We start from the raw sequence: 12,468 nt of genomic DNA, 5'->3' as shown, positions 1-12,468 counted from the left end.
GGGGTGTTTTTTTCCAAAAATACAGGAGATCCTAGTCATCTGACTATCAACTGCTTTGTAACCAAGCGCTCTGAAGCACGGTTCAGAGATGAAACAGCTTCTAAGTCACTAGTTGGCCACATGATGCTAGTTCTTTAGCTGCTAGGATACTTCACTAAAACCTCTTTGTAGTAGTCCATAAAGAGAAAAGGGAAAAAAGCCCAAGACTGCATATATTATATATATATATGTGGTTAGCACCATATATACATAACCATATAACCATATTTTAGCTTGCCTAAAACACCAAGAGCTGCTGATGAACAGTTGCAGTGAAATTCTCCCATTGTGCATATGAATGCATATACAGTGCAAAGCTGCCCATAGCTCAGTGGAAATCCTCAGGCAGCATTCCAGACATGCTTCACATTCAGTGCCAGTCACCTTTTCCACATCCACTCAGACTACGGAAAACCTCAGCATACAACCAGAGTCACCTAACTTGGGAGTAGGGGATAGCAGGTGCAGGGCCTATGCTGAGAATGAACTCTGACTTTAGGCATCAACACTTTTTCTTTACGCTGAACACACGTGTTTTGTTTTTTTTCCCACTGAGGCACAAAATTCAAGTGACCTTGAAATGTCAATCATACCAAATTCTACTACCTTCTACATCAATAGTTTCTACGAAGAAAACTGCAGTTTTATGCTCAAACTCATTTTGGCATATTAACGTGAGAGCAGGTAGCTGGAATACCCACATATGAATTCTCTGCAAGTCTGCACGATTGCAGGAATAACAGACCACCTCTCAACAGCTTAACTTCACAGCTAACTTAGGAAAACACGCACTCACTGCTGGATTAGACCTGTGGTTTATTTATCTGATCAAATACAATACCAGCTGCTGAAGAAGAAAATGAAAAGAATTCCTGCAAGGACCTTACAATTTTCAGCCCATCAATCTTCTGCAATCAATTTTAACATTTGGATATTGGCTTAAATTCAGAGATATGAGTCCTTCTCAGTTCTCGTTAACATTAACCAGGCTCAGGCTGAACAGCACCGACGCAAATCACCAGCTCTGCACTAGATCTCCACATCTCAACAAATCTGATGACAAAAAAAGTTCGAAAATCTACTTGAGCTACGCAAAAATACATTTTTCTCATTGTTCTGGATCTGACACCTGTCAACGTCAGTCAATGTTAATTGTCTTTTGAAATGCTTTTGAGACAAAAAAAGCACACAACTTCTGTTATAGACACTGGATTTCAAGACACTTCTATGTAACTTTTAACCTAAGGTCTACCATATCTATTTTTACCATGCCTCAGTATTGTTACACTGCTCCAAAAATACATTTTAGCCCCTCTCCTCTCCTCACCTCCTTCCCCCCTTGTTTAATAGTTGCATCCTGCTGCCATGCATTCTGCAGGTCAGCACAACAACCATAAAGATGTTCTCACATAAACGTACATTGCTGTAGAATGCCCCAATTTCTGGGGTGTATAACACCACTTACACAGGCTGCTGTTCTCCTAATCCTACTGGAGTATGTACATCATCAACAACTGGAAACAGCATATCATGTTCGCATAGAAAGGAGAATGTTTAGTCAGTTGGATGAATTGCCTGGAAGCCCCGAGAAAGCTGCTTTTAAGGAAACAGAAGTTTTTGCTGGCCCATGGCCTTGAAGCATGAGCTTCTTCCAACGTTCACCAATCTTATCGTGAAAGCAACCACACTGAAGCTCTCAGTAGGACAAAGCCAAGTATGAAATTCTAAGCATTTGTAAACAAGACAAGCAGCATATAAACAACACGGCAGGAATTGAAGAAAAATTCCATCCAGTTTTTAAAATACATTGAAAAAAATGATAAAAGCTGAAAGCCTATGTGCCTCCTACAATCCAAGTCATCCAGATACCACCAGTTCTTTCCAATTTTTAAGTCTGACTGCAGGTCTTTGCAACATTAGAAACTTTATTGTAAAGTAAACGGAAGTATAGGACTACGTGCAGAACGCCACTAGGTATCTTGGAATATATGTATAGATAACCCTTTCAACAGTCTGCTGAAAAGAACAGCGTTCATTTCAGCGCTGGCCAGGAGTTCATTAGGACCTCAAAAGTCAGGTGGCTGGGCAACTTCTCTCTCTCAGTGCCACTTCCATTAGCTACCAGGTTTTTAAAACTCTACTGTTCTCAACAGCCGTATCGTTAAATCACACAAGTAATTCTATTCTAAGCCATCTGCTCTACTACTAAAACCTAAAAGCTTTTAAGGCCAGCTATGCCACACCTTTTGAAACACCCTCACCGCTTCCAGTAGGTACGCTAGTCCAGTATACTTCCCCCCATCCCAAGTGGTGATCCCCGAAACGGAGAGCCCAAGACTGCAAGCGCCTGGAAAGCCTGGCAGCACTGGTTATCGGAAACACTGCGCTAGTGGTGTGCGACCAGGCAGTACCCGCGGAACTGAGGCCCACCCTTGGGCGCCTAAGCACCGCGCTGACAGGAACACCGCGCGGGCTCCTGACAGCCCGTTTCTGACAGCTGTTACGTGACCCTGCGCAACGTGCTCTGGGTGACCCTGCCCGAGCAGGCGGCCGGACCAGGCTGTCTCGGGAGATCCCTTCCAACCTCAGCCATCCCGTGAGACTTTAAAGGGATGGGTCAGGGGTTTCGACAGCCCTTTCGCCATGCAACACACGCGTTCCTTCTTGAGGGGAGGTACTCGGGAGGGCACACGAGGCCCAGGGCAGCCCAGCACCCATCTCAGGAGCCACCTCAGCTCCTGCCCCGTGCCCGGCCTCCGCCGTCAGGCCGAGGCTCCCCGGGACCCGCGAGCAGGACGGGGGCAGCCCGGCCGCCCGCCCCGTCCCCCCGGCACTTACTGAGCTGCCCGGGGCCGGGCTCCCTGCCGCCGGCCGCCCCCAGCACGCTGCCGGCCAGGCCTCCCCCGGCGCCGGGCGGCGTGCCGCTCTGCCTCTCGAAGTTGCCGGGGTTGGAGAAGAAATCCCGCAGGCGGGGCAGCTCGCGGCCGCTCTCCAGCAGCTCCGTGTGCAGCTCCAGCGCCGTCAGCAGGAACTGGTCCCGCAGCAGCTGCGCCGCCATCGCGTCCATCGACACCCGCGGCGGCTCCCCCGCCGCCCCGGCCCCGGCCCCGCCCCGCCATCGCCCGGCGCCCCCGCCGCCCGCGGGCCCGCCGGCTCCTCGGGGCTGCCCGGCTCCTCCCGCCGCGGCTCGGCCGGCCCGCCCGGCTCCGTGCTGCTGCTGCTGCCGCCGCCGCCGCCGGGCCGCCCGCCGCCGGGCTCGTCCTCCTCCGAGTCGCTGAGGAAGGGGTTCACGCTGCCGCCGCCGCCGCCCCCGCCCGCCGCCGCCGCCATCTTGCGGCGCGACGAGACCGCGGCGGGGCCCGCGCGGAGCCGCCTCGGCGGGGACGGGACCGGGGACGGGCCCGCCCCGGCTGCTGCGGGCGCTGCCGCCGGCGACGCGAGGCGAGGCCCTCCCGCGCGCCCGCCCGCCCGCCGCCCACTGCGCTCCGCAGCCCGCCCCGCGGCCTCTTCCGGCTCGCCGCTCTCGCGAGCGCTGCCCGCCCGACGGCCCCGTCCCCGCCGCCTGTGGGGGCGTGGGCGGGGCTGGGGGCGTGGCTTGCGGGGGTGGGCGGGGCTTCTTGGCAGCGGGGGCCGCGGAAGCGGAAGGGGATCGCGGCCGGGCGCGCGGCGGGAGGCGAGTGAGTTGTGGCGCCTGCGCAGTGCGCGCTGCGGGGAGCGGGGCCGGGGGACGTGGGAGGGGAGGGGAGGGGAGGGGAGGGGAGGGGAGGGGGGGGGGGGAGGGGAGGGGAGGGGAGGGGAGGGGAGGGGAGGGGAGGGGGTCAGGGCTGGGCTGGGCTGGGCTGGGCTGGGCTCTGGCCGCCGTCAGGGTTGGGAGCTCCGTCCTCACTGCTCATGGAGTCCCTCCCCAGCTCTCCTGGGCCCCCTTTAGGTACTGGAAGGCTGCTGTAAGGTCTCCCCAGAGCCCTCTCTTCTCCAGGCTGAACAACCCCAGCTCCCTCAGCCTGTCCCCGTAGGAGAGGGGCGGCATCCCCTCTGAGCATCCCCACGGCCCTCTGGGCTCGCTCCAACAGCTCTCTGTCCGTCCTGTGCTGGGGCTTGTTCTGCACGTGTCCTGGTACAGGCCCGTCAGAATCACAGAATCACAGAATCATCTAGGTTGGAAGAGACCTCCAAGGTCACCGAGTCCAACCTCTGACCTAACACTAACAAGTCCTTCACTAAACCATATCACTAAGGGCTACATCTAAACGTCTTTTAAAGACCTCCAAGGACGGTGACTCAACCACTTCCCTGGGCAGCCCGTTCCAATGCCTAACAACCCTTTCAGTAAAGAAGTTCTTCCTAATACCCAACCTAAACCTCCCCTGGTGCAACTTTAGCCCATTCCCCCTCGTCCTGTCACCAGGCACGTGGGAGAATAGACCAACCCCCACCTCGCCACAGCAGGGACACCACTTGTCACCGCTCTCCTCTTGGACATAGAGCCATTGACCGCAGCAGCTGTCTGAATGCAACCACCCAGCCAATGCCTTGCCCACCTGGTGGTCTGGGGGACAGAGGATGGGATACAGTTTTTTTAATCTTTTGATCATCCTATGTACCTTGTGAGAAAAATCTCAATAATTCAATGAAGAAACCCTTAGCCAAGTTCAGCTCCAGCAGTGCCTTTGCTTTCGTGATCCCCTCCCAGACCTTATCCCTGTTATCTTCTCCGGATTTGTGTCCCGCCTCCACTGCCTGTCGATTTTGGTTTTGTGTTTCAGTTTGGCTAAGATGGCCCGACTCAGCCAAGTTGGTCTCCTGCCACCCCTGCCAGACTTCTTGCGTGTTGGGATTGAGAGCTCTTGTGCCCTATGAAAAATGTCTTTCAATATTTCTGAGCTCCCATTCATTCCTTTATCTCTGGGGTCATTTTCCCAAGGGATCCTGTGCACTGGTATCCTAAGTAATGAAAAATTTGCCTTTCTGAACTTTGGGGTCTTGATTCTACTTTATGCCTGTCTCATGTCCCTCAAGACTGAGAATTAGTCAGAGTAGTAAAAAGCTTTTTATCTGGAAGTATACCATTCTCATTAAAATGATGATGTGAAGGTGTTACCTGGGTTGTGCATCTGACAAGGCCATCTTTTGTTACGCTCTGCCTTCAATATGTGTTCATACTGAAGGAAGTTCAGCTCACTGGAAATAATGCTGAACAGGGTCAGCATTACTTTCTCTTCTGTTTCTTTGAAAACATCCTCTTTCAGTTCCTGCTACGCTCGTAGGAGTTCTGTTAGTGTCAAGCTGATTCACTGGGAGTTCTGTTGGTTGCTTTACTGAAAGCAAAACTGGGGTTGAAATCTCTAATGGAAGAGTGGCCAAATTTCAGGGAGGCACAAAGACGTGTTTCTGAGTGTTTGGAAGTGACCATTCTGCTAATTAATTGAAACCGTATCAAGACTACCTATAATCTTATTTTACTGGGCCTTACTAGATATAGGAGTACTTAGTACCATAACTGCAAACTGGTTAATTCGTGTTCTATTAGTATGCTATAAAAGAGTGGTACTCCCGTATTTAGTTTACATACGTTTTCCTTAAAATGCAATCAATCTGTCCTTTAATAAACTTTTTTTTTTCCAATAATATACTGATTTCATATTGTGTATATCATAGGAAAAGAGTAGGGGAGTGTGAATGGGTTGTAGCATAAAATGAAGCGGCAGTATATTGAAAATGGGATTTTTACTTAGATTACAATAAAAATAAGAAAAGCGTTTTCTCTTGGTACTTTGGTGGAATCAGTGTGGTGGATTTCGTTAAGGAAATCTTGTCGCTTTCCTTTCTGGAGAGTTAAAGGATGCTCAGTGTGAACTTACTAAAAGTTGACCTGCTTGTGGTCTTTTTCCCTTTTTTCCCTTACTGATGTCCTGTAGCAGCCTCTAGTGGTGATCTGCGATGTTTACAAGTGATTTGAAGTTTAAAGATGGTTTAAACAAGTCTCCGTTTCTTTTAAGGTATGCGATGCTTCTGGCTTCTGTGTAGTTTTACAATAAGGACTAAATTTTTCTCTTCTATCCTAAAATAGTGCAAAAATATTCCTCTTTTTCAGTACTTCCTAAGAGGTTTGTTTTGGCTTATTAAACTAATTGAAATATTTACACTGATGTCCCTCAGTTGCTCCAAAATACTTTACTGGCACCTAGGATAAGGTTAACGCAGCTGAAGTACATATTCCAGAGCTGAAGAACGTAGGAAGAAAAGTGTGTTTAAACTGCCTTGTGCAATAACAATATGCTTAAAAATAGTTTATTGCAGTATACAAATAGGTACTCTAAGAGTCTAATTTAAGAGACTTGAGAAGAAAGCCTCATAAGAAACATCCATCACCGTGGAGGATGTGTGAGGCAGAAAAAGATGCTGAAGCTTTGGAAACAAGGCATTAAATAAGTTTACTTGATGGAGACATCTACAAATTCATTTATTTTTCTGCCTCCAAAAGGTGTGCATTGTTTCTTACTGGAATTAAAATTTTCTTTTGCCTTTAAAGGGTGCAAGTTGTTTGTCTGAAGAATAGCTTACCTTAATATGCCTCAGAAAATGAGGTTCCAAAAATAGGTCTGTCAAGCTGGGTATCCAAAATATGGATGGCTTGTAAGGAGATAAAAAAACAAACAGCCTTCAGAGGGTTTTCTTGTGTTTTTTGTTTGTTTGTTTTTGTTTTGTTTTGGTTTTTTTTTTTGGGGGGGGGAGTGTATAAAACAAAACCCATTTTTTCTGCCTATGCATATTTTTTCATGGATTTTTAAACGTGCACTTCTTGAAGCAGAAAATGAGTAGAAACACATCGGTCTTTGCTCTTCTTGTGTTGATTTTTGTAGGGTTGTTGAATCCTGATGTAATATAAGCTATTTTATAAATATTTTTTGTATGTTAAGTATAGCTTTACCCATAGAAACCGACTTTATAATATATCTGAAGTTGGGATCTGAAGTAAAAATAAGACAGAAGTGAGAAGGGACTCTTGGAAATATTTTCAGCCTTTACAAAAATGCGATAATGTCCCACAAAGTAAGAGGAGAACGTGTAAGTTTGCAGACGACACCAAGCTGGGGGGAAGTGTCGATCTGTGTAGGGAGGCCCTGCAGAGGGACCTGGACAGGATGGGTCGATGGGCACAGGCCAGCGGGGTGAGGTTCAACATGGCAGAGTGCCGGGTCCTGCGCTTTGGTCACAACAACCCCATGCAGCGCTGCAGGCCTGGGGCAGAGTGGCTGGAAAGCTGTGCAGAGGAAAAGGATCTGGGGGTGCTGGTTGATGCTCGCCTGAACGTGAGCCGGCAGTGTGCCCAGGTGGCCGAGAAGGCCGACGGCATCCTGGCTTGTGTCAGGAATAGTGCAGCCAGCAGGAGCAGGGAGGTGATCGTCACCCTGTGCTCTGCTCTGGTGAGGCCGCACCTCGAGTACTGTGTTCAGCTTTGGGCCCCTCAGTACAGGAAGGACATCGAGGCCCCAGAGCGTGTCCAGAGAAGGGCAACGAAGCTGGTGAAGGGCCTGGAACACAAGTCCTGTGAGGAGCGGCTGAGGGAACTGGGGTTGTTTGGTCTGGAGAAGAGGAGGCTCAGGGGAGACCTTATTGCTCTCTACAGCTACCTGAAAGGAAAGTGTGGGGAGCTGGGGGTCGGCCTCTTCTCACTGGTAACTAGGGATAGGGCTAGAGAGAATGGCCTCAAGTTGTGCCAGGGGAGGTTCAGGTTAGAAATCAGGAGACATTTCTTCTCAGAAAGCGCAGTCAGGCATTGGGACGGGTTGCCCAGGGAGGTGGTGGAGTCACCGTCCCTGGGGGCGTTTAAGGAAAGGTGGGTCTTGGTGCTTAGGGACATGGTTTAGTGGGTGACACTGGTGGTAGGGTGATGGTTGCACCAGGTGATCTTGGAGGTCTTTTCCAACCTTAATTTTTCTATGAGGTTAGAAATAATTTCTTCCTTTGGGAGGAGAAAAGTTCAATCACTTTTTTCTCTCTAGATGTGTTGTTTTGAAGCATTTCTGTGAACAGTGGATGTTTGAAGAGCCTGCTGTGAGACGCATGGTGAATAAAACATTTACGGCCTGAGAAAAATTTTAGAAATTTCGGAATCAAACTTTGTTCAAATTTCGTGTCATATATTTCATGTTTTTGCAAAAATGAATAGAGAGAAATGCCACTGAAGCCACAACTTGGGGATAAGAGATACGACCTTTTATACATCCACAAATCAGAGAATTGAGTCGTTGGTCTTCATTCACTCAAGTTTGGAAACCTGTGGAAGATGGGTGTATTGTCTGCAAATGTGGGCTGTGCAGAAAGAAAGTTGTGGAGGTTAACAGATGGCTGTTAAAGAAGGCATGCCTTACCATGTTGAAGGACAGTTTAGGTGGGAAAGGAAACAGTGGAAATCGAGTATGAAAATGGTCTTTGTAAAGTCATTCAGAGGTTTAAAAGTACTAAACTCACGTGAGAGGCTAGGCTATGCTGCCTGAATTTATTAACGTGTCCGTTATTGAAGCTTTCTGGAGGTGAAAACAAGGCTTGAAATTGAGAAGGTCTTATTTATTCCTGTCACTGCAGAAGCACACTCCACCAACTTGCAAAAAGATTTCTATATGTACTATGTTTTCCTTATTCTGCCTGCTGTTGTTCAGTCGAGTATTGGAGGAAAATGTGATTGAAGATATTTAAGCTAGCCTGTGGAGGAGGTCATGCGATGAAGGCAATGATGTTAATAAATGTGATATAAGTTGGAAAACAAAGTAAGAATCTGAGGACGTGCTTCGAATGTGCTAAGTTAGCACAGCTGGGAGGTGATGCAGTCCTGCCCATCTGGTGCCAACAGAGGTCTATTTTATTAATTAGAATGGGCAACTGTACTAGAGCAAACTTATTTCAGTTTCCTTCCTTTTTTTTTTTTTTTCCTTTAGGTTACTTTCAGTGAATTCTCCAGTCTGTCTCGCTATGCAGTTTTACAGGCAGCTGTGCCAGTCCAACGGAGGGCTTGGCATGGGAATATGTGGATGGGAGCAGAGGACAGGACAACTCTCTGCAGCTGTCCTAGCTTGGTTTTTCTTGTGGTATTTGTGACTGTGAGGACCTCTTGTTCTTCTGACATGGCAGTAGCAGTTAGGTATTCGTGTAGCAACACCTGATGAAATATTTCCCTTGCTGGTTTTAATTATTTTGGGAAACAGATGTTTTTAATTACAAGACAGTTCCTACAGATGGTTGGATACAGGTAAATAAGTGCTACACAGATATGAATAATAGACTTTTTCTGTCACCTTAAAACTAGCTGGTTGTTTCCTCCCTGAGAGCAGGTACCTAATGTAGGTAGAACTTGTCTGTGTGTTTTTAACATGAGACTATATTTGATGTCTGTAATAATAGTGTCTGCTCTTTGTAATCTTCTACGTACCAGTGTTGCATCGCTCCGTTGTTTTGTTAGCAGAGAAATCAGTCAATGAAAAATAACTACTTGTGAAAGGAAGGCAATACAACTTCTTTGCTTGAAGAATTCTCAATAAACCTCAACATATCCGTGATCAAATACTATGTACACTTGCATTACTAGTTTAGAAGTTGAATGTTCCCTTGAAGGTCATACAGTCCGTCCTTTTAATGTTTTTCTGGGCCTTGCAACTAGTTATTTCAGCTTCTTGAATCATTTCATTTGGTGATTGGAGCACTTTTCCCCCCTTGTGCTAGTTTCTTTATGATGAACCTGTACATACTGAAAGCCTGTTTCTAAGATGGATCCTGCTAGGGTCTTGGTCTGTAACGGTGCCCACGTACAGTTAAAGCAGAGCCAAGATCCTTCTTAATGCTTGCATAGCCCTGAGAAAGACAGATAAGGCATCAGAAAGGGAAATTCCCTCCGGGAGCTGCCAAACAGGCAAGTTTGGGATGAGGGAGCCGGGTGGTAGGCAGGGATTGCTCTATGGGGCGTGCTGTGGGTGCAGGTTCTGTAGGTTAAGAGTTGTACAATAGCAATTACGCTAGCCAGTTGATTATACCTTATGATCAAAAGCAATTCTACTGGCTAGCAGAATTGGTTGAAATAGTACTTTTATCTCACAAGCTCGTGAGTCCTTTCTAAAACACTTTTTTTGAAAGAGCGGGAACCTGTGAAATGATTATTTGACTTACGTGTTTATTTATTATTGAAAGTGTTACTCTGTGCTTAGAAGGTTGTCTTGCAGTCCTTTTTTCCTTCAGCCTGAAACTATTGGCAAATTGACATTCGACAGCCTGTGTGCAGGAAGTAGCTGATAAGTGGCTTCTTCCATTGAAGATATTTCTTGTTTTTTGGTAGCAGTTGATACTGATCAGAAAATGTGACTTAAGACAAAACTCTCTTGTTTCAGCTTTTTTCAGTCTTAAACTAGCTTCTGTAGAGCATACTTTGAACACCATTTTCTTTGTCTAAATGTTTTCTCTGTGTATATACAGGAAAAAAATTGCAAGCTGGTTCTTACTGCAAGCTTAATAGAGCTGAAGGTCGTCTTCCATCCTTTTCCCTGTGTGCTCTACCTTAATATTTGCTGTGTGACTTCGAAGAGTTCGATGCTCCCATCTTTTACTGATAAAGGGAAGAACTGTGCTGCTTGTACTGGTGCCTGTGTCTCACTGCCTGTGTTTATTGAAAATGACTTTACAAATATCTCGTGGGCTTTCAGCTTTGGATTGTCAGGGAGGTCTCCAGTGAGACAGCAAGACTGCTGTGGCAAGTGGTCTTCCGTGCAGTTGTGTTCTTGTAAGTACTGCTTCTTTACTGACCATAGCAGTCCTGGAAGCAGGTGTGCTGGGCTCTGTTAGGTGCTCCTAGGCGGAGGTTCTTTGCCCAAAAATAATCCACAAAACTTGTGAAAAATCTGTCTACGAGATCTCCAAACAGGACATGAAGAAATGAAGTCAAAACATCCCTTTTCTCTGCAAGAATAGAGGTTATACAATATAATGCAAGTCACTTCTGGCAGGAGAAACAACTAAACAGTCTATGTTTATGAAATGATGAATATATGAATGAAATGTCCATGGAATATGATGTTAAGCTGTAGAACAGTGGTGCTCGAAGAAATCTTGCTTATAGAGTATGGCGGTATGACTCCAAAGTCAAGAAATATCCGAAAGGAATCGTGAATACTGCCTGAAAACAGACAGGCTCCCAAAGTGCTGCTGCTGATGAAATAGCTGATTCACAGCAAAAAAAGACACAGCTGTTGGGTTTGAGTTTTGTTTTTTCTGAGATCTGTACTTTTATAATGGCCTGCATGGTGAGCAAAAGTAATGCTGCGTTTCTCCCTTTCCCTTTCTCTGTACTTGGCTGACCAGTGTTTGCAGAGGATGATGCTCTTGTTCTCTTCCACGCCTCAAAGCGTGAGAAAACCACCCTTGTTCCTTCTCAGCGCCGTCATCTTGTCATTGTTGTTCCTGAGTATGTTTCTGTACCTGGGAGACTTGTGGGTACTGTTCCCGTGCTCACAGGGTAATTCAGATTGAATTCTGTAGGCTGGCACTGGAGTGACTGATTTGCAGGGAAGTTCAAGTCATTCTGCCTCGTAGGCCACAGTCAGGTTTCTCCTTGGAGTGTTTTTGCAAAGGAGACTTTTCTAGGCAGGCAAAGCAATTTTGATTATCAAGAGATGTTAAAAAGAAAATTAAATATTCCTTGGGCTCTCTGCCTCAGGTTTGGATGTGCTTTACTGAACCACATTTAAAATTTAAAGCAGATGTCATTTGTTATTATAATCCATAAAATGCTCAGTGAAGATGTTGAACATAAAATAATTATAAACAGATGGTTTAAATTACAAAAGCCACTTCAGTGCAAGAGCAAGTAAAAATACTGTCATTACAGTTTCATTGTCTGACGGAGCATATTATGCCTCAGCAGAGAAAGAAAATGAAATTTGGGAAAGGAGGAAGAGGGACTTGATCATTATCTCACTTACATTCATTGTATGTGTGAAGTCACGATGAGGTTTTTGAGTTTCCAATGTTTTAAGTATTGTGTAAAGATGCGAGTAGGCTTACTGGGAGGCCGGCTGGTAAGTCTGCTGTATAAATTTGTGCAGTCACTAGGCGTGTGCCTTGACAGCAGGAATCACTTGATTGTATTACTTGACAAGTTTAACTCTTTAAAAAAATCTAGACTAGTAAAAGAATAGGGTAAGGGCTGCTAGCGCTATCGTGGATGGAGTATAATTGCCACACCACGAAAAATACTGTCACACAGCAAAACTCCCATTTCGCTCCCCTGCCCTAAGCGGAAGGATCATGTTTTATGTATGGACAAATTGTACAGTCACCAATTTGACAGTTTAAATTACATAATACACAACGCCGTTTAGTTGAAAAATGTATTCGTCAGCCAGAAACAGAGCAGACATTCCTGTCTATTTCTTTTTTCCATAAAAG

General features: G+C 46.5%; 2 protein-coding genes across 5 annotated transcripts in view; one reads left to right on the top strand and one right to left on the bottom strand.

Annotated features, from left to right (window-relative positions):
• Nucleotides 1-3,508, bottom strand: part of RELCH (RAB11 binding and LisH domain, coiled-coil and HEAT repeat containing) — a 75,459-nt gene extending 71,951 nt beyond the window's left edge. Inside the window, 2 exon segments of the mRNA XM_066992522.1 lie at nt 2,878-3,144; nt 3,147-3,508. Coding sequence (XP_066848623.1) covers nt 2,878-3,144; nt 3,147-3,369 — 490 coding nt within the window. The 5' untranslated portion in view covers nt 3,370-3,508.
• A 113-nt stretch (nt 3,509-3,621) lies between these two features.
• PIGN (phosphatidylinositol glycan anchor biosynthesis class N) overlaps nt 3,622-12,468 on the top strand; it is a 117,501-nt gene continuing 108,654 nt past the window's right edge. For 3 of the 4 annotated variants that reach the window (XR_010829505.1, XM_066992525.1, XM_066992523.1), the window contains exon 1: nt 3,645-3,716. The gene's annotated coding sequence lies outside the window, so the exon portion shown is untranslated. Of the gene's footprint in view, nt 3,717-12,468 lie in introns of all 4 variants that reach the window. The other variant, XM_066992524.1, reaches the window with a different exon arrangement.

This window comes from Anser cygnoides, chromosome 2, assembly GCF_040182565.1.
Source record: "Anser cygnoides isolate HZ-2024a breed goose chromosome 2, Taihu_goose_T2T_genome, whole genome shotgun sequence".
Classification (NCBI taxonomy): Eukaryota; Metazoa; Chordata; class Aves; order Anseriformes; family Anatidae; genus Anser; species Anser cygnoides.
This window is presented reverse-complemented; position numbering and strand designations above follow the sequence as displayed.